The sequence below is a fragment of the Stegostoma tigrinum genome, chromosome 4 (genome assembly GCF_030684315.1).
Source record: "Stegostoma tigrinum isolate sSteTig4 chromosome 4, sSteTig4.hap1, whole genome shotgun sequence".
NCBI lineage: Eukaryota > Metazoa > Chordata > Chondrichthyes > Orectolobiformes > Stegostomatidae > Stegostoma > Stegostoma tigrinum.
This window is the reverse complement of record NC_081357.1, coordinates 99,884,553-99,906,740: the sequence shown is the minus strand read 5'-3', so window position 1 is coordinate 99,906,740 and position 22,188 is coordinate 99,884,553. Positions and strand designations below refer to the sequence as shown.

At 43.7% G+C, this 22,188-nt stretch overlaps 1 protein-coding gene across 1 annotated transcript in view; it reads left to right on the top strand.

Moving 5' to 3' along the window:
• The window catches only part of gfral (GDNF family receptor alpha like), a 106,158-nt gene that overhangs the window by 51,591 nt on the left and 32,379 nt on the right, over positions 1 to 22,188 (top strand). Inside the window, exons 6-7 of the mRNA XM_048531878.2 lie at positions 7,662 to 7,995; positions 11,302 to 11,558. Of these exons, the coding sequence (XP_048387835.1) occupies positions 7,662 to 7,995; positions 11,302 to 11,558 (591 nt within the window). The remainder of the gene's footprint in view (positions 1 to 7,661; positions 7,996 to 11,301; positions 11,559 to 22,188) is intronic.

The following is a 22,188-nucleotide window of genomic DNA, read 5'->3' as shown; positions in this document are numbered from 1 at the left end:
GTGGGAACAATTTCCCATAGTATATCCGATCCAGATCTCTCATGATTTTTATGACTTCCATCAGATCTTCTCATAGCCATCCTCTCTCCAAGGAGAACAACATCAACCTCTCTAAATTATCCACATGGCTGTAAGTTTCGCATCTCTAGAATCATTCTTGTAAATGTCTTTTACATTCTCTCTGATGCATTCCTTTAATGCAGCACCCAGAACTGTACACAATAGTCCTTTTAATAAATGTCTTATATAGGTTCAGCATCACCTCCTTGCTCTTGTATTTTATGCCTCCATTAAAGGAACCTATATGATTCACAAACTGTTCTCTCCATGTGTTCTGCCACCTTCAATAATTTATGCTTGTATATATTCAGATCCCTCTGCTCCTGCACCTTCTCAAGTATGGTACGTCTTTAATCTGTATTGTTTTTCTATGGTCTTCCTACCAAAATGCATCACATCTCAGTTCTCCACGTTTAGCTTCATCTGCTGCCTACCTGCTTGTTCCACCATTTGTCTATGTTCTTTTAGAGTTCTACACTGTTGACTTCACAATGCTTCCAAGTTTTATATCATCCATAAACTTTGAAATTATCCTGTGTACATCAATATTTTATCATTAAAATAAATCTGGAAAAGCAAAATTCAAATACCAATCCCTGGAGAACCCCACTGCAAATCTACCTTCTCCTGAAAAATAAAAGATCTCTTCAAAAAGAGCTCAGCGCATTAGTTCAACACGATTTCCGCTTTAGAAATCCATGTTGGCACTTTCTAATCAACTCACCTCTTTCCATGTGACTGGTAATTCCATCCCAAGTAATTGTTTCTAGAAGCTTCTCCACTATTGAAATTAAACTGACTGGTCTATACTTGCTAGGATTATCCCTGAAATCTTTTGTTGACCAATAGTGCAATGTTTGCAAACCTCCTCTAAGACCTCCCCTGAGTCTAGAGAGGGCTGAAAGATTATCATTTTCATTCCTTCAATATCCTTGGATACTGGTCCTGGTGTCTTGTCATCTTCAGTATCAATATCCTATCCAACATTTCCTCTTCACCAGTTTTGAACAGTTCAAATGACAGATCTTCCTTCTCTGTTATGAAAGTCTGACTGGCATCTATCCTTTTTAATAAAGACAGATTCATTTTGTACCTCAGCCATGCTGTTTACTTTCACATGTAAGTCCCCTTTTTAGTCCCTAATCAGACCTACTCCTCCTTTTTACAAACTTTTCAGTAGTTAAAGGATACTTTGTGATTCATACAGTCATAACACCATATTGATTTAGAACACTGAGAAAGGACCTTCAGCCCAATGAGTCTGTGCTGGCCAAAACAAGTACCTAACTATCCTAAGATAGTAGGAACTGCAGATGCTGGAGAATCTGAGATAACAAGGTGTAGAGCTGGATGAACACAGCAGGCCAAGCAGCATCAGAGGAGCAGGAGGGCTGATGTTTCGGGCCTAGACCCTTCTTCAGAAATGGAGGAGTGGGAGAGGGTTCTGAAATAAATAGGGGGAGAGGGGGAGGCGGGTAGAAGATGGATAGAGGAAAAGATAGGTGGAGAGGAGACAGACAGATCAAAGAGGCGGGAATGGAGTCAATAAAGGTGAGTGTAGGTGGGGAGGTAGGGATGAGCTAGGCCAGTCCAGGGAGGTCGGACAGGTCAAGGGTTCAGGATGAGGTTAGTAGGTAAGAGATGGGGGTGGGGCTTGAGGTGGGAGGAGGGGATAGGTGGGAGGAAGAACAGGTTAGGTAGGTGGGGACAAGCTGGGCTGGTTTTGGGATGCAGCGGGGGGAGGGGAGATTTTGAAGCTTGTGAAGTCGACATTGATAACATTAGGCTGCAGGGTTCCCAAGCGGAATATGAGTTGCTGTTCCTGCAACCTTCAGGTAGCATCGTTGTGGCACTGCAGGAGGCCCAGGATGGACCTGTCGTCTGAGGAATGGGACGGGGAGTTGAAATGGTTCGCAACTGGGAGGTGCAGTTGTTTATTGCGAACCGAGCGGAGGTGTTCTGCAAAGCGATCCCCAAGCCTCCGCTTGGTTTCCCCAATGTAGAGGAGGTCACAATGGGAACAGCGGATGCAGTATATCACATTGGCAGACGTGCAGGTGAACATCTGCTTGATGTGGAAAGTCTTCTTGGGGCCTGGGATTGGGTGAGTGGGTAGGTTTAGGGGCAGGTCTAGCACTTCTTGCGGTTGCAGAGGGAAGTGCCAGGTGTGGTGGGGCTGGAGTGGAGTGTGCAGCGGACAAGGGACTCCTGGAGAGAGTGGTTCCTCCAGAAGGCAGATAAGGGTGGGGATGGAAAAATGTCTTTGGTGGTGGGGTCGGATTGCAGGTGGCGGAAGTGCCGGGGGATGATGTGTTGGATCTGGAGGTTGGTAGGGTGGTACATGAGGACGAGGGACGTTCTCTCTTGATTTTTATTGCGGGGGCGGTTTGTGAGGGATGAGGTGCGGGAAATGCGGGAAACACGGTCGAGGGCGTTCTCGACGACTGCAGAGAGGGAAGTTGCAGTCCTTGAAAAACAAGGACATCTGAGATGTACAGGAGTAGAATACCTCATCCTGGGAGCAGATGCGGTGGGGGTGAAGGAATTGGGAATAGGGGATGGCATTTTTGTAGGAAGGTGAGTGGGAGAAGGCGTATTCCAGGTAGCTGTGGGATTCGGTGGGCTTGAAATGGATATCGGTTTCCAGGTGGTTGCCAGAGATGGTTAATGTAACAGAGGAAGAGGTGAGGTTTAGGGCCAGTGTAGGTACGGAAGTGGGATTGTTCCAAGTAACCTACAAAGGGGCAGGATGCCTTCCACCATGACCTTAAGTTCACCTGGACCATCTCTGATACCTCTCTCATTTCTGGACATCTCTGTCTCCATCTCAGGCAACCACCTAGAAACCGATATCCATTTCAAGCCCACTGACTGCCACAGCTACCTAGAATCCACCTCCTCCCACCCACCTTCCTGCAAAAACGCCATCCCCTTTTCCCGATTCCTTTGCCTCCATTGCATCTGCTCCCAGGATGAAGCATTCCATTCCCGTACATCTCAGATGTCCTTGTTTTTCAAGGACCGCAACATCCCCCCCTCAGTGGTCGAGAACGCCCGTGTCTCTCGCATTTCCCGAAACTCATCCCTCACACCTCCCTCTCCGCAATAAAAACCAAAGCACAATCCCCCTTACCCTCACGTACCACCCCACCAACCTCCGGATCCGACATATCATCTTCCGACGCCTCCGCCATCTGCAATCCAATCCCATCACCAAAGACATTTTTCCTTCCCCACCCTTATCTGCCTTCTGGAGGGACCACTCTCTCTGGGACTCCCTTGTCTGCTCCACACTCCCCTCCAGCCCCACGACACCCAGCATCTTTCTCTGCAACTGCAGGAAGTGCTACACCTGCCATAAACCTACCCCCTCATCCCCATCCCAGGCCACAAGAAGACCTTCCACATCAAGCAGATGTTCATCTGCACACCTGCTAATGTGATATACTGCATTCTCTGTTCCCTTTGTGGCTTCCTCTACATTGGGGAAACCAATCAGAGGCTTGGGGACCACTTTACAGAACACCTACACTCAGTTCGCAATAAACAGCTGCACCTCCCAGTTGCAAACCATTTCAACTCCCCCTCCCATTCCTCAGACGATGTGTCCATCCTGGGCCTCCTGCAGCGTCACAACGATGCCACCCAAAGGTTGCGGGAACAGCAACTCATATTCCACTTGTGAACCCTACAGCCCAATAGTATCAATATGGACTTCACAAGCTTCAAATCTCCCCTCCTCCCACTGCATCCCAAAACCAGCCCAGCTCGTCCCCGCCTGCCTAACCTGTTCTTCCTCTCACCTATCCCCTCCTCCTACCTCAAGCCACAGCCCCAGCTCCCACCTACTAACCTCATTCTGACACCTTGGCCTGCCCTTCCTCTCTCGACTGACCTATTTGTTCCCTACCTACCCACCTACACTCACCTTTACTGGCTCCATCCCTGCCTCTTTGACCTGTCTGTCTCCTCTCCACTTATCTTCTCCTCTATCCATCTTCTATCTGCCTCCCCCTCTCTCCCTATTTATTTCAGAATCCCCTTCCCTCCCCCACACCCATTTCTGAAGAAGGGTCTAGGCCCAAAACATCAGCCTCCCTGCTCCTCTGATGCTTCTTGGCCTGCTGTGTTCATCCAGCTCTACACCTTGTTACCTAACTATTCTAATCCCATTTTTCAGCACTTGGTCTATAGCCTTGTAATGTTTGGCATCATAAGTAAAATATAATCTGTCAGTCTTTTCTCATAATCCCACTTTGCATCTGTAATATACTTTCTTGGCCTCCCTTCTGAATTTTCTGTATTTCTCTTAGTTCTCAACTGTATTTTTTACCCAACACTTCTCAAGAGCACTCTTTTTCTTAATTTCTATCTCATTTTTCATCTAGCAAGTTATGGATTTGTTTGCCTTCTCTTTCCCCTTTAAGGAAATATGCTTTGATTAGATTTGAACCATTTCCTCTTTGACAGTAGTCTACAGTTCAGCTGTGACTTTTTCTGAAAACCTTTGTTCCTTTCTACCATAGAATCATAGAATCCCAACAGCGTGGAAACAGGCCCTTCAGCCCAACAAGTCCACACTGACCCTCAGAGCATCCCACCTAGACCCATCTCCCTGGAACCCACCTAATCTACACATTACTGAACACTACGGGCAATTTAGCATCTCCGATCCACCTAGCCTGCACATTTTTGGGCTGTAAACCGGAGCACCCGGAGGAAACCCACGCAGACACAGGGCGAATGTGCAAACTCCACACAGACAGTTGCTTGAGTGTGGAATTGAACTTGTGCTCCTGGTGCTGCCAGGCATGCCCCATTGAAGTTGGCTCTGCCCTGGTTAAATATTCTTATTTTATATGAATTATAGTTGTTTACTAACAATACAGGGACTAATGTCGCATAAATGTTCCCCACTGTCATGTAATCTTGTTAGCCCACCTCATTTCTAAAAACTATGTCCAAGATCATCCTTTATTGTTAGATTTAATGCTGAAAGCTGTGGAAAATTTTCCTAAACACAGTCTAGGAATGTTTGCTCCTCTCTCTCTTTAAGGCTATCACTGTTCCAGTCTACATGTAGGAATTTAAAGTCCCCAGTTGTGAGCCAACTACAATGTTGGCACTTTACTGACATTTTCCTACAGATTTATTCCATTACATCCCTCCCATTAGTTGGTTGTCTGTAGACTACACTGAGCAATATAATTGCATACGTTTTGCTTTTTTGGCTCTAGCTAATTGAACACTGAGATATTCTCTTTCTTCAGATCTGCAATGCCTTTCTGAAACAATATAGTTACCCCCACCCCTCCTTTCCGGCCTTTCCTATCTTTTCTGAACACCTGGAATATTTAACACCTAGCCCTGGCCTTCCTTAAGTCAGGTCTCTGTTATAGCCACAGTTTCACATTTCCACATGATATTCCTTGCCCTAACTCACCATATTATTGACTGTACTCTCATGTTCACATAATGCACAGTCGCCCTGATTTTAACTTCACTACTTCCTCCCTTACTCCACCCTAATCTATTGACTTACTATTCTTTACACTGCAGTTATCTGTCTCTCTAACTATTTTATGCATCCTGGTACTCCACTCCAAAATATTGCCTCAGTTCCCACACTGTTGTCCTCTCAATAGCATTATCAGATTGCCCCACAAGGAAATCAGTCCCAGCTCTGTTTGAGTGCAAACTGTCCTGTTTGCATAGGACCATCTTCTCTACAGACTGTCTCAGTGTTCCAGGAATCTAAAATCCTCCTTCCTGTTTCATCTCACCAGCCACTCATTCTTCTGCCTTATCCAGCTGCCTTGTGTACTCACTTGCATGTGGGACCAGGAGTAATCTGGAGATTAAAAAGCAAAACCTCAAATGTAGTGATTTTCTACTGAGCTCCTTGAATTCCAATTACAGAAGCACATCTTTCTACCTAACCAAATCTTTGGTACCAATACAGACCAGGATTTTTGATTGTTTGCCTTCGTCTGGAAGAATACACTGTGATGACTCTGTGTTGGCTTGGCTCGGTCCCAGGGAGGCAAGACATGCAGAGAAATTCGTGACTGTTCACCGAACTAATGAATCCCCTATCAATTTTGCTCCTCCATTCTTCTTCCTTCTCTCCTATGCACTCATTGTTATGTACAATCTGGCATGCCTGGGGAGCCCAAATCCTTTGGAGGAATCAGTTGTGCCTTTCCTCCTTGTCACTCTGTTATGGGGCATTGGGATTCTTGTTCTAACATGTATCTAGCGTATTGCATTGAGGCCACTTCTAATGAGTTGCTGACCAGGCAACATGACTGATGGGGCCTTTCCATTGGCAGAAAATGGTTACCATTGATCACTTGCTGACATGGAGCATGCAACCAATCAGCTCATAGAATTCTCCATGGGTAAGCTCCTGTCTTTGGGAATGTGTCAGGTAAAAGTCTCAATGAAGCTCTCCCCTATCTTCCCAACTATGTTCCCTAGCCCCTTCAACCTAATTTTGACAGGGTCATGAAAATTCCATTCCACGTCACGTGATTTTTTTTCAACAAAGCAGTTCCTTCATTCCAAACTTGCCACAGGCTGCACAATAGTATGAATGATTTTTGAAATAAATCACAGACTAATATTTTCAGTTACTTCCAGTTTTTATGTTTTAATAAGACCACAAAATATTGGCGCAGGGTAAGCCATTCAGCCCATTCAATAAGCGTATAGTTGATCTGTTAATCCCTAACTCCACTTTTCTGTCTTTTCCCCAAAACCCTTGACTCCTTTACTGATTAAAAATCTTCCTATCTCAGCCTTGAATGCACTTAGTGACCCATCCTCTATAGCCCTCTGCAGGAAAGGATTCCATAGTTTCACTACCCTCTGAGAGGAGAGATTCCTCCTCATCTCTGTCATCAATGTGCAACCCTTTATTCTGGAATTATGCCCTCTGGTCTTAGACTGCCCCACAAAAGGAAACAACTTTTCTCTAACTTCCCCATCAAGTCCTCTAAGAATCTTGAATGTTTCAATCAAGTCACCTCTCATTTGTCTACATTCCAAAGAGTACAGGCCCGAACTACTCAACCTCTCTTCATAAGACGGCCTCTCCATACTTGGTTATCAGCCTCATGAAACTTCTCTGGATTGCCTCCAGTGCCAATATGCCTTTCTTCAGGTAAGACACTCAAAACTGGTCACAGTGTTCCAGTTGTGGTTTGACTAGTGTCTTGTGTAGTTTTAGAAAAACCTTTCTACTTTTACGCTTCATTCCCTATGAAATAAAGGCCAACATTCCCTGTTCCTACCCTTTTGCGCGCTGAATTTGAACTCTTGCTTTTTGTGATTTTGGTCAATGGCAGCCCTCAGGGTTGATAGAGAAAAGTATTAAGGGGTTATGGTGCCAAGACAGATAGCTGGAATCAGACTAACCATTGCCTAATAAAATGGTGGAATAGGCTGAAATGGTTGTGAGTCCATCTCCTATTCCGTGCGATAGGTGTTCATGTAAACGCGTTTCTAAGTTTCAACACGTAGTATTGGGATGTTCCAGCTTTATTACCTTAAGGAATGGACAGCCTTGTACACACTGACAGCATTCTATTTGCTTACAGATCGCAAGCATTCCGTGTCTTGCTTGAAAGTCACCGAGCAATGCATAAAGGATCAAAACGTGTGCAACCGACATCTAACTCCTCAGAAGAAGGCTTGTCCCCAGACTCGTAAACATTGCGACCTCAACAATTGTCACAGAGCAATTCGATCCTTTTATGGAAAGATCTCACCAGATCTTGCTGAGATGTTAGTATTCTGTGGATGCCACCCGTCTGATGAGCTGTGTCTACAGGCAAAGGAAACCCTCCATAATAATTCCTGTGCCAATCACATGGACGCAAAGCCAACGTGCCTTCGTCTGAAAGAAGAATGTTTCAATGAAGACATATGCAGGTTAGTAATTCGTGTCTCAGCTCAAATCTTCCCGGTCAAACTGTCCCAACTCCATACTGTTGGGTTTTGTTATCCCTATGCCAATCTCTAAACTAAAACAACCACATTTACCAAACAACCCCAAATAAGAAATTCACCAACCAAGATTTCACTTGTTGTGACTTCTACTTTAGAATCAAAGTAAACAAGACATTAATTAACAGATAAGTCAGACATGGAATAGCAGGTATGACAAAGACTGTGACACAGAGTTTTCAGGTGGTCCATTCTCTCACTATGGCCAGTAATGTTATTCTAAGCTTGAATCTTCCCGGGGAAGATTTCCAGACTCTTTCGTTCAAGTGCCTAATTGATTGTCTGCAGGCAGCAGTGTCATGTAAACAGAGACCTGTCTGTATAATCTGTGGATGAAATCTCATCGAGGCATTGACGATCACGGTTGTCTTTTGGAGAACTGGCCAATGACCAGTGGTGCTACTTACAGGAAGGCCCAATGAATCATGCACCATTCTCATCATCTTAAGACCACCAGCCAGCATTTCTCTGAATCAAGAACCTCGGGACTTTAGCCCCCGCTCAGCGAGACTGACTGACTGACCAGGAGGCAGCAGCTCTTGAGTTGAACAGCACCCCTGAGAAGACTGTGCATGTTGGTGAAAGGACCTGGGACAAGGATTAACAGCAAAACCAGGATGTGGATCTCCCGCTTTTTTTTTTGCTGTCTTTGTTTTTATATCCAGAAGTGTTCTTACGTATAACTTAATGTTTTCTATCTCATCACCAAATCACCCTGATGTTTCTACATCTATTAATCCTCACCAATAGATTATCCATGTTTTGGAATTAATGAATTAATTCACATGTAAAATCTGCTATTAGTAATTCAGACCACCAAAGCTGAGTGACAGCAGGGGGAGAGAAAATGGGCAAGACCCACTTTCTTGATGTTACATCCTTCAATCAGACTTTTAATTGAGGAACCAATCCCTTTACAACTGACTAACTGCCAGCACAGTATGTCACACTGAATGGAAACAGCATCATTTGAAATCAGGATCACACCACTGGCTACAGGCTGAGACCCTTAGATGGGTCTTTAATGATCTTGATTAATGAATTCTATTGGAAGCAGGAAGGCAGCAAGGTTCAACTATGACACTACCTCACCTAATGAAATACTTGACCCCATCTCCAAGCTCACTACCAGCTACTGCAGATGATATTACTGTCCTCACAATAGTACTCCGTTGTAATAATTCTTCATCCTTTACATCAGTTGTGTTATGACGTATTTCAATCAGATAAACAACCAGGGTCAAATTACAGGAACAGGATTAGGCTGTTCCTTACATTTTCTAAAACCTTCTCAACCCTCAACTCCCATTGATCATGGCTTCATGGATCTACCAGAACTACTACTAATTTCACACAATATGGCAGATTCTGGCCATTCAGTCGTTTGGAAGTGAACAAAACAGCAGCTGTAACAGCAGTCCTAACCATGCTATGCAACTGCTCAGGAACCCAGATCTTCTCTGCTGACTTTGGCTCGGACTCCAGATATTAACTCCCTATCTCTTCATATTGTTTCTTGATCAAGAGTTACCAGCTCATATAAAGTAGTGGTTTGCATTATCCTCCAATTATAAGTCCTCCCTTTCTAAGTCTTACAAACTCTTTAAATGTCCTTTCAAACAAGTTTCAAATCAACAGATTTGGTTTATGACACATTTTAATGGAATTACATCTTGTTTTCTTACTGTTACACAAGTTTACACAAAGATTGCACAAAATCAAGTGACTATGGAGCTAAGACCCATAAACTTAGTGGAGTTGTAGATCATCCATGATTTAATTGATTGACAAGAGGTGGTCTTGGTGTTAAACAGCCTAAATCCTGTTCCTATAATTTGTCTCTTGTTGTTTACCTGATTGAAAGAAGTCATACTACAACTGATGTGAAGGAGGAAGAATTACTACAATGTAGTACTATATGCTGTACTGATATTCTGGCTGAGACATGGACAAAGTGAAATTGGTGTTGGTACAGTATGCCTAATCATTTTCCTAGTTAATTGCAAGGTCATGGTTTATGTTCCCAAAGCCTGGTGCTATGATGAAATCTAACTCAATTTTGGTATTTTTCCGTAAGGCAGCTTTATAACATGAATTAGAATCCAATTGGTTAAATTTGGAGACTGATATTGACTAGGATAGACAACTGTTCCTTTAATGGCCATGAAACAGAGAAACAGAGGAATTCAGTGGAAGCTATACCATGTACATATACCAGCGGTTCCAGTCCATACTGCTACCAACCTATTCATCTTCAGTCGATAATATCTGGGAATAACACATTTTGAAGCTGCACAAATTTGTATCATAAAGCATCCTGAATTATCTCTTCTCTGTATGGATAATATTGCAGAATTCAATGGTTTAACATCTTCCAAACTCATGGTTATAAAGTGCTTACCTTGTGGTCCAGTTCTGCAGGTTCCTGAGGAGAGTCATGGACCATGTCTGGACAGTATAGCCTTTGTTGCTCAACAATGAAATTGCAATCTGACCTCCTGTTTCAACAAAACTGGTACAGAAGAATGCACAGAATGGAAATGTCATGATTTCTACCAAAACACTGGGCACATACCTACATGATGGACTGCCCATGTCACAAACCAGAAGCACATTGATGAGTATGCCATCTTGGTGACGTGCAGTAGACTTGACAATGTACTTGCAGTACACTTTCCCCTGGGAATACCAGCCTGTAATGCAACCTAGTATCTTTTCATAAACCCCCATAGTTCAGAAAGGGGCCACTAGGCCGATCCAGTCAGCATTGATCCTCCAAAGACCATCTCACCCAGAACCAACACCCTCACTCCGGCCTGACAAATCCCTGTAAATCCATATTTAATATGGCTAATTCATCTAGCTTGCGCATCTTTGGATTGTGTTCAGCAGAAACCCATGCATTGGAGGGGAGAACGTACAAATTCCACAAGGTCGCCCAAGACTGAGATTGAACCCAGGCCCCTGATGCTGTGATGCTGCACTACTAACCACTGACCCACTGTGGTTTGGCCTGTCCACGGGGAAGATGTTGGTGCCCCTCATGGTCAAGAAAGTTTTGGTGACCACTCTGGCTCATACACCCTCCTCTCAAGACTGACCAAAATGGTACATTCATTAAATGGGCCCAACATTTTAGGGGTTCAGTGCTAAAACGTCAGGAAGTTAAAAGAAGTATAATTTTTATTATAATCTTACAACATTAAAGCAATGTAATATTTGTGCTTTCAGGTCAAGATATGAATTGTTTCAAGCAACATGTTGGGGCAAACTGACAAGAATATGTCAGCAAGGCAATGAAAAAGACTGCCTCTCAGGATTCACACGGGATGACTGGAGTTGCACAGCCAATGCGGAGTGTATGGCAGCATATATCAGTACACGTGGCACACTTCTACAGGTCGAATGCACGTGCAATGGCGTTGCAAAAGATGACCAGCCCCTTTGTGAACTATTCCAGCATATGTTAAATTATCAAGTTTGTTTCAGTAAGTTATGTCATTATTTACTTTCTGACATTTCCTGCTACTGTTCCTTCTACTCCTACAGAAAGTGCTTGCGCCCCAATGGGGTTTGATCACCCAGGCGCCATCGTATTAAAAGAAATGAGAGACAAGGAGTATGCCAAGTGTGAGAAAATCTTCATAAGGGCAATATTGTAGAGTCCATTGCCCAAATAAGAGTTCCATGCAATAAAACATTTGGTACTTGATATATAATTAGTAAGTTACAATATACCTAGATTATAGCCTCTTTAGAAAGAATTTAAGAAATTGTAAAAAGTGGGGGAACAACAACATTTGTAAAGTATGTAAAACAGCATTAAGAAGAAAAGTTGCAAGTAAGTGTGATTTAGCTATAGAAATCTCTTTGAATGGATTCAGGAATAGAACAAAAGGTAAAATTTTGATGGAGATTGTCTATTGGCAATCAAGTAGGAAAAGTAAAGAAGTAGCATTCATAAACACTGAGGTTTGTTGCAAAAACATCATTATAATGATTAAGAGCTTTAATTTCCACATAGGACTGGTAGAACAAGTGAGTTCCAAAGCCTTTTAATATCTTGAGAAAAAATGTTCTTTTACTAAAAGAAAGGGATGAGCCATGTTCGACCTAGAAATGAATTATGAGTTCAAGTTAATCAACAATTTAATGGTAAGTGGCTATGTCGGTAACAATAGCCATTTGTTAGGATGCAAGAGCTGTAAATACGCCGAAAGGGCAAGTTCTATATTGTGTATTTAATTTAGGGGCGGTGATGACACAGCTAGTAATCTGGACCCCTGGGCTAAAGATGTGCAGGAAGGGTTTAAATCACATAATGATAGATGGTTAAAATTTGAATTCAGTTAAAAACTGAAATGAGCGGCTAGCCTTATAGTTTATCACGGTCAATTGTAAAAATTAATTTCTTTCACTAATGTCCCATAAGGAAGGAAACCTGCCAACCTACATGTGACTTTAAATCACACAAATCAGCCAGTGACAACAATATTGCATAAGCAATTTGTAAAAATCACAGTAGGGCAGCAAGAAATGTGAGCAACAGTATAACTGACAAAGAAAAAGGTTTTAAATGAACTTAAAGGCCAGTAGAGGTCTTGCAGATTAGGAGAGAACAGCACAGAAATACATCCTCAGCCTCCTCCACTGCCAGAGAGAGGCCAGAGGTAAACTGGAGGAACAACACCCCATATTTAGCCCTGGGCGCGTACACCCCAATGGCCTTAATATTGACTTCACCAGCTCCAAAATCTCCCCTCCTCCAAAATGTTCATTTTCTGACTCATTTATCCGCTCAATCCTTCCTACAGGCCAACTACAATGACCCTCTACCTGCATTCACCTGTCTCCATCTCACCTACCTTCCCTCCAGCCCCACACCCCTCCCTTATTTTGGGACTCACCTCCCCTCCCCCAGCCCTGAAGAAAGGCCTTGACCCAAAATGTTGACTTTCCTGCTCCTTGGATGCTGTCTGGCTTATCGTACTTATCCAGATGCACATTTATTGACTAGCTTCCAGCATCTGCAGTCCTTACTCTCTCAAAGAAATACAAGGAAGCAGTCCTGGCTATATCAGAAGAATGTGTGAAGAGTCTTGTGTTAAATGTCATATAAGGCGTTTTATAAGTAAATTCAGAGAAAGAGAGTGAAACAATGGAGCCTCTTAAAGACAGATTCAGGTGATGCTGCAAGTTGATGTCAGGAGATAATGGAATTCCTAACAGTAAACTTAGTATCAAGCTTTATAGTAGAACATGAGGATAAAGAAACAGAGATACACGAAATTACAAATAAATTCAGGTAGGACCTTTCTAAAATTAATATAAATAATAAAATTGTAATGGAGAAAATCATGTGACTTATTCTGTTTGCCCTAACTAGGATCTTTCAAAGCTTTCTTAATTTCCACTCAAGATTTGGCTCAACATTTCAAAATTTAATGTTTCAAGACTGAGGTTGATTGATGTTTTTTAAGGTAAGGCTTGTAAGAGTTAGAAAAACAAGGTGACCATGCAGAATTAAAGTACAAATTATCCATCGTTTAATTGAACATTAGAACAGGCTCAAGGGCCCATATGATCAACTCCTGTTACTATGTTCTGACTGTCATGTACCTCTCTTGAATTTTAAAGCTTCCTGTTCAAACCAAGGCAGTGAACTCTGGCACAGTATTTACTATAGAAGCACAATTTTCATCCCAGTGCTAAGGACATTGAACATCTATAGTAAACACACAGTTCTGTAAAAGGCTGCTTTCAGCTAACAAAGAATAACTCAGTCATTAAACTTGACAGGTATGCATATGTAGTTAAATTCAAGAACACACACTATACATTATAAGGTAACTTTCTGATGCCTCATTGAGGAGCCTCATGTACTGGAAGTAAATCTTAGAAATCAGTGTATTTAGTATAGATCAGGAAATTGCAGGCCTACTGCCCTTGATCTTTTATCCACCACAATTAATGGATAGAGATTTATGTGCAACACATGGTTCATTTCCCAATATATGTTATTGGCATTAATGACTGAGGAAATGAAAAATTGCTGGGAAATGCTTTATCTGATTTTTAAAAAATTATGAGTAGGAAAATAAGAACAGGAGTAGGCCACATATTCCCTCCAGCTTGTTCAGCCATTCAATAAGATCATGGTCGAAGTTCATTTACGCTTCCTTGCCTCATATCACATGGTAGCTTTACTTTACATGAAGCAATCAACCACAAATTTAGAATTTGCAAATGATTTACTATTAATTGCTGCTTGTGAAAGCATTTCCAAACTTCGCTTTCGAAAGATCCAGCTCTAATTTTTAGAAAATGCCCTCTGGTGCAACCAGAAGAAAGAATTTCTCTCTATCTAAGCAATCTAATAGTGTTAATATTATAAAAGCAGCAAACACATCAACCCTCCTGGAGAATGCAAGCTTAGACTGTGTAAGCCCTCCTGGACTCCCAGGTATCATGCTGATAAATGTGCAGCAATCCTTCAGAAGGTGTGGTGCCAATAGCTGCTCCCAGGTGTGATCTAAGCAGAGCTTTGTATAGCTGAAGCATAATTTTTACATTTCTGTTCCAGCCTGCTTGATAAGGAGTGTTCTGAGCTTTATAGTATTTTTTGTAACTATACATGGAGTTTTCGTAATCTATGTATTGGGTCACCCGAGTCTCTTTAGACCTCAGATAATAAAATGTGAGGCTGGATGAACACAGCAGGCCAAGCAGCATCTCAGGAGCACAAAAGCTTTTGCTTTTGTACTCCTGAGATGCTGCTTGGCCTGCTGTGTTCATCCAGCCTCACATTTTATTATCTTGGAATTCTCCAGCATCTGCAGTTCCTATTATCTCTCTTTAGACCTCAGATGTTTCTAGTTTTTCATAATTGAGAAGGTGCTTTCTTCTATTCATTGTAGGGTTAAAGTGGGTGCGCTCAGATTTAAACCAGTTTGCTATAGTTTTGTATATTTATGTCATCAATTAATTTTGCTTTGTGATTTTTCCTGCTTCCATCTATACTCCTTACAATGCTGCCTTTCTTTGTGTTGTCAACAGACATGTATTTGTGGCTTCATTTTAAGTTGTGAATAAATGTGGTGAATAGCTGACAGCCTGACACAGATGCTTGCAGAACATGACTAGTTACATTCTGTCAATTAAAATACCATCTATTGTGCCCGCTCTGCAAATCCTGCTGCTCTCACAATTCCCAAATGAGGACCATTTTTGCCTTTGATAACAAAGTGTGGAGCTGGAATGACACAGCAGGCCAAGCAGCATCTTAGGAGCACAAAAGCTGACGTTGCAGGCCTAGACCCTTCATCGGAAAAGGAGGATGGGGAGAGGGTTCTGAAATAAATAGGGAGAGGGGGAGGCGGACCGAAGAAGGATAGAGGAGAAGATAGGTGGAGAGGAGAGTATAGGTGGGGAGGTAGGGAGGGGATAGGTCAGTTCAGGGAGGACGGACAGGACAAGAGGGCAGGATGAGGTTAGTAGGTATGAAATGGAGGTGCGGCTTGAGTTGGGAGGAGGGGATAGGTGAGAGGAAGAACAGGTTAGGGAGGCGGGGACGAGCTGGGCTGGTTTTGGGACGCAGTGGGGAAAGGGGAGATTTTGAAGCTTGAGAAATCCACATTGATACCATTGGGCTGCAGAGTTCCCAAGCGGAATATGAGTTGCTGCTCCTGCAACCTACGGGTGGCATCATTGTGGCACAGCAGGAGGCCCAGGATGGACATTACACCTAAGGAATGGGAGGGAGTGTTAAAATGGTTTGTGACTGGGAGGTGCAATTGTTTATTGCGAACCGAGCGTAGGTGTTCTGCAAAGCGGTCCCCAAACCTCCGCTTGGCTTCCCCAATGTAGAGGGAGCCACAACAGGTACAGCAGATGCAGTACACCACATTGGCAGATGTGCAGGTGAATATCTGCTTGATGTGGAAAGTCATCTTGGGGCCTGGGATGGGAGTGAGGGAGGAGGTGTGGGGGCAAGTGTAGCACTTCCTGCGGTTGCAGAAGAAAGTGCCGGGTGTGGTGGGGTTGGAAGGGAGAGTGGAGCGGACAAGGGAGTCCCAGAGAGAGTAATCTCTCCGGAAAGCAGACAAGAGTGGGGATGGAAAAATGTCTTTCGTGTTGGGGTTGGGTTGTAGATGGTGGAAGTGTTGGACGATGATGCGTTGGATCCAGTGGTTGGTAGGGCGGTATGTGAGGACGAGGGGGATTCTCTCTTGCCGGTTACTGTGGGGACAGGGTGTGAGGAATGAGTTGCGGGAAATGCAGTAGACGTGGTTGAGGGCGTTGTTGACCACTGCAGGGGAGGATGTTGCCGCCCTTGAAGAACGAGGACATCTGGGATGTACTGGAGTGAAATGCCTCATCCTGGGAGCAGATGCAGTGGAGGCAAAGGAATTGGGAATCGGGGATGAAATTTTTGCAGGAAGGTGGGTGGGAGGAGGTAGCTGTGGGAGTCGGTGGGCTTGAAATGGATATCGGTATCTAGGTGGTTGCCCAAGATGGAGACATAGAGGTCCAGGAAGGTGAGGGATGTGTTGGAGATTGCTCACGTGAACTTGAGGTTGGGGTGGAAGGTGTTGGTGAAGTGGATGAACTGTTCAAGATCCTCTTGGGAGCACCAGGCGCCGCCGATACAATCATCAATGTAATGGAGGAAGACGTGGGGTTTGGGGCCAATGTAGGTACGGAAGAGGGACTGTTCCACATCACCTACAAAGAGACAGGCATAGCATGGGCCCATGCGGGTACCCATGGCCACCCCCTTTGTCTGTAGGATGTGGGAGGAATCGAAAGAGAAGTTGTTGAGGGTGAGGACGAGTTCAGCTAGGAGGATGAGGGTGTCGGTGGAAGAGGACTGGTTGGGCCTGTGGGACAGGAAGAAGCGGAGGGCCTTTAGGCCGTCTGCATGGGGAATGCCGGTGTATAGGGACTGGACGTCCATGGTGAAAATGAGGTGTTGGGGACCGGGGAATTGGAAGTCCTGGAGGAGGTGGAGGGCGTGGGTGGTACCTCCAGATACAACATGTCATCCTGCGACACTTCCGCCATCTACAATCCAACCCCACCACCAAAGACATTTTTCCATCCCCACCCTTGTCTGCCTTCCGGAGAGACCACTCTTTCTGGGACTCCCTTGTCCGCTCCACACTCCCCTCCAACCCCACCACACCCGGTACTTTCCCCTGTAACTGCAAGAAGTGCTACACTTGCCCCCACACCTTCTCCCTCCCCCCCATCCCAGGCCCCAAGATGACTTTCCACATCAAGCAGATGTTCACCTGCACATCTGCCAAAGTTGTGTAGTGCATTTGCTGTACCTGGTGTGGCTTCCTCTACATTGGGGAAACCAAGTGGAGGCTTGGGGACTGCTTTGCAGAACACCTCCGCTCGGTTTACAATGAACAACTGCACCTCCCAGTCGCGAACAATTTCAACTCCCTCTCACATTCCTTAGTCAACATGTCCATCCTGGGCCTCCTGCAGTGCCATGATAATGCCACCCGAAAGTTACAGGAACAGCAACTCATATTTCTCTTGGGAACCCTGCAGCCCAATGGTGTCAATGTGGATTTCTCAAGCTTCAAAATCTCCCCTCCCCCCACTGCATCCCAAAACCAGCTCAGCTCATCCCTGCCTCCCTAACCTGTTCTTCCTCCCACCTATCCCCTCCTCCCAACTCAAGCCGCACCTCCATTTCCTACCTACTAACCTCATCCTGCCCCCTTGACCTATCTGTCCTCCCCGGACTGACCTATCCCCTCCCTACTTCCCAAACTATACTCTCATCTCCACCTATCTTCTCCTCTATCCATCTTTGGTCCGCCTCCCTCTCTGCCTATTTATTTCAGAACCCTCTCCCCATTCCCCTTCTCTGATGAAGGGTCTAGGCCCGAAACGTCAGCTTTTGTGCTCCTAAGATGCTGCTTGGCCTGCTGTGTTCATCCAGCTCCACACTTTGTTATCTCGGATTCTCCAGCATCTGCAGTTCCCATTATCTCTGATACCATTTTTGCCTTTAGTTTTTTGCACTTAAACCTCAGCTAAACGTCTGTTACTAGAGCTTTATAACGTATATCTTATCTATCTCTTACTTTAGCTGTCTCTTCAAAAACTTTCAGGTTTTCGTTTGCTGTCACTTTTTACAAATCCATGCCAGTTCTCTCTGATTGACTGAAAACGTCCAAGATGTCCAGTCACTTGTGCCTTAATTTTAGACTGTTGTATTGCTCACAGCAGATGATTGGTTAAGTGGTCTATAATTACAAAGTTTTCTCTCATTTTTCTTAAATAGCAATGTGACAATGCAATGTCCTCATTCAAAGGAATTGTCCCTGTATCTTGGTACTTTTGGATGACTATAGTCAAAGTACCTAATGTTCTCACCCACGTCCCTTAAATCCCTGGGATGGAAACCAACTGATCTTGGACTCTTGTTAAATAGAGTATAGAGATATACAGCATGGAAACGGACCCTTTGGTCCGACTCATTCATGCTGACCAGATATCCTGTATAAATCTAGCCCCATTTGCCAGCATTTGGCCCATATCCCTCTAAACCTTTCCTATTCATATACCCAGCCAGGTGCCTTTCAAATGTTGTAATTGTACTCACCTCCACCACTTCCTTTGGCAGCTCATTCCATATATGCACCATGAAAATGTTGCCCCTTAGGACCCTTTTATATCTTTTCCCGCTCACCTTTAACCTATGCCCTCTAGTTTTAGACTCCCCCACTTTGAGAAAAAGACCTTGCCTATTCACCCTACCCATACCCCACATGATTTTATAAACATCTGTAAGGTCACTCTTCAGTCTCCGACACTCGAGGGAAAATAGCCCCAGCCTATTCAGCCTCTCTCTATAACCCAAACCCTTCAGCCATGGCAACATCCTCATAAATATTTTATGAAATCTTTCTAGCTTCACAACATCCTTCCTCTCAGAGGGAGACCAGAACTGCATGCAATACACCAAAAGTGGCTAAACTAATGTACTATGCGGCTGCAACATGACCTTCCAATCCCTACGCTCAATGCACTTACCAATAAAGGCAGGCATACTTAACTCCTTCTTCATTATCCTATCTACTTACGACTCTACTTTCGAGGAACTATGAACCAGCGCTCCAAAATCTCTTTGTTCAGCAACATTCCCCTTGGCCTTACCATTGAGTGAATAAGTCCTGCCCTGATTTGCCAAAATACAGCACCTCACATTTATCGAAATTAAACTCCATCTACAACTTGTCGGCCCATTAGCCCATTTGATCAAGATCGCATTGAACTCTGTGGTAACCTCCTTTGATGTCCTATGTTCAGATCCAAATCATTTATATAAATAACAAAAAGCAGTGGACTCAGCACCGACCCTTGTGGCACACTGCTGGTCACAGGCCTCCAGTCTGAAAAGCAGCCCTCCACCACCATTCAAAGATAGTAAGAGCTGCCAATGCTGGAGCCAGAGATAACACAATGTGGAGCTGGAGGAACACAGCAGGCCAGGCAGCACCAGAGGAACAGGAAAGTTGATGTTTCGGGTTGGGACTCTTCTTCAGAAAAATTTCTGAAAAGCCCAAAACGTCAACTTTCCTGCTCCTCTGATGCTTCCTGGCTTGCTGTACTCCTCCAGCTCCACACTGTGTTACCTCCACCACCATTCTCTGTCTTCTTACTTTGAGCCAGTTCTGTATCCAAATGGCTAATTTTCCCTGTATTCCGTGTGATCTAACATTGCAAACCAGTCTACCTTGAGGAATCTTGTCAAATGCCTTACTAAAACCATAGAGATCACATCCACCACTCTGCCCTCAACAATCCTCTTCATTACTTCTTCAAAAAAACTCAATCAAGTTAGTGAGACAGGATTTCCCACGCACAAAGCCATGTTGACTATGCCTAATCAGTCCCTGCCTTTCCAAGTACATGTAAATCCTGTCCCTCAGGATTCCCTCCAATAACTTGCCTGTCACCAATGTGTGGTGTACCAGTCAATAGTTCCCTTGATTTCCTTACCACCTTTCTTAAATAGTAGCACCACGTTGCCAACCTACAGTCTTCTGGCACCTCCATCTGTGACTATCGATGATACAATTATCTCAGCAAGGGGCCCAGCAATCACTTCCCTAGCTTCCCACAGAGTTCTGAGGGTGCGCCTGATCAGGTCCTTGGGAGTCATCCACATTTATGTGTTTTAAGACATTCAACACATCCTCCTCTGCCGTATGGACATTTTTCAAGAGGTCACCAATTATTTCCCCATGTTCTCTACCTTCCGTATCCTTCTCCACAGTAAACATTGATGCAAATTACTCATTTGGTAGCAATAGGAAACTGCGAATCAAATTTGTAAGGAGATGTCAGTTATCTTTAAGAATAATGCAATGGTTTTGGTGGGGGATTTTAACTTTCCAAACACAGATTGGGACTTTCATAGTGCTAAGAGCTTGGATGGAGATGAATTTGTTGAGTGTGCGTAAGCATTTTTTTTTTGATACAGTATGTGAATATGTATACTAGAGAAGGAGCTAAACTTGACCCATTCTTGGGAAATAAGGCAGGGCAAGTGACTGAGTTGTCAGTGGATCACTTTGGGGCCAGTGACCATAATTCTATTAGTTTTAAAATTGTGATGGAAAAGAAAAGACCGTATCTAAAAGTTAAAGTTCTAAATTGGAGGAAGGCCAATCTTGACAATATTAGGCAAGAACGTTCAAAAGTTGATTGGAGACAGATGTTCGTAAGTGAAGGGATGGCTCGAAAATGGGATAACGAGAGTCCAGAAACAGTATGTTCCTATTCAGATGAAGGGCAAGGCTGGTAGGTGTAAGGATCGATGACTGGAGAAATTGAGGTTTTGGTCAAAAAAAAAGAAGCATATGTCAGGTATAAACAGCAAGGATCAAGTGAATCCCTAGAAGAGTATAAAAGCAATAGGAGTATGCTTTAGGGGGAAATCAGGAGGGAAAAACGCGGGACATGAGATAGTTTTGGCAAATAGGGTTAAGAAAAATCCACAGGGGTTTCATAAATACATTAAGGATGAAGGGGAACTAGGAAGAGAATAGAGCCCCTTAAAGATCAGCAAGGTGTAGCAGCAGGAGATGGGGGAGATACATCTTAATACCATGGTTTTCTTCATTCATTACATTTTGCTTGTGTCAATATTTTTGAGTCTCTGTTCCTTAGTTTCTTTGGGATGTCCGGCCTGCTGGCCAATGACAACCCACCCAGGATTTCAAAGTACCAGCAATGGTAATTCAAGGAATGATGGCTAGATTTTCATTTACTGAGGAAGGTCATTGCCCCACATTTGTGTGGAGCAAATGTAATTTACCCAAATCTGGATGTGGCATAATTTGAGCCTGATACGTCTTCCTGGCAGTGTTTTCTCTTGTTACCTGCACCAGTAGGGGGCATGCTCATGTTCACATCTAATTAAAAGTGGATAGATGGTAATGGTGAGGTAGGGGTGGCAATTAAGATTGTTGAGGTGACATTCTAAAATAACAGGGTTAATTACTGGTGGCTTTCACTCAAGATCCAAATGGGCTGCTTCTACTGGTTATATGATGAGCATTTATGTAGCACCCAAATTGCTTCAGAGCCAATGAATTACTTTTCAGTCTAGTCACTGTTGTATTGTAGAGAAAGATGACAGATAATTTGTACACTCCAGCGTCCCAGCAATGAAACTAAATGAATGACTTGTTTATTGGGTATTACCGTTGCTTGTGCCTTTGGTTGAGGGGTACATATTTGTTTAATAGATTGATTGACTGATTTTTATTGTCACGTGTACCAAAATATAGTGAAAAGCTTTGTTTACAAATTGTACAGGCAGATCATAGCAAGCAAAGGATGTACAGATCAAAAGTCTTAGAGCCATAAAGGTTACATTGCAAGTTACATTATTTAAGGCGAGAGCCCATTCAGCAGTCTGATAACAGCTGGAAAGAAGCTGTTCCTGAACCTGCTTGTGCATGTTCAGGGCTCTGTATCTTCTGCCTGACTGCAGAGTTTGTAGGAAATCATTACCACGGTGTGATGATGATGTTGGCCACCTTTCTGTGGCAGTGAGCCATGTGAATAGAATCCATGGAGAGA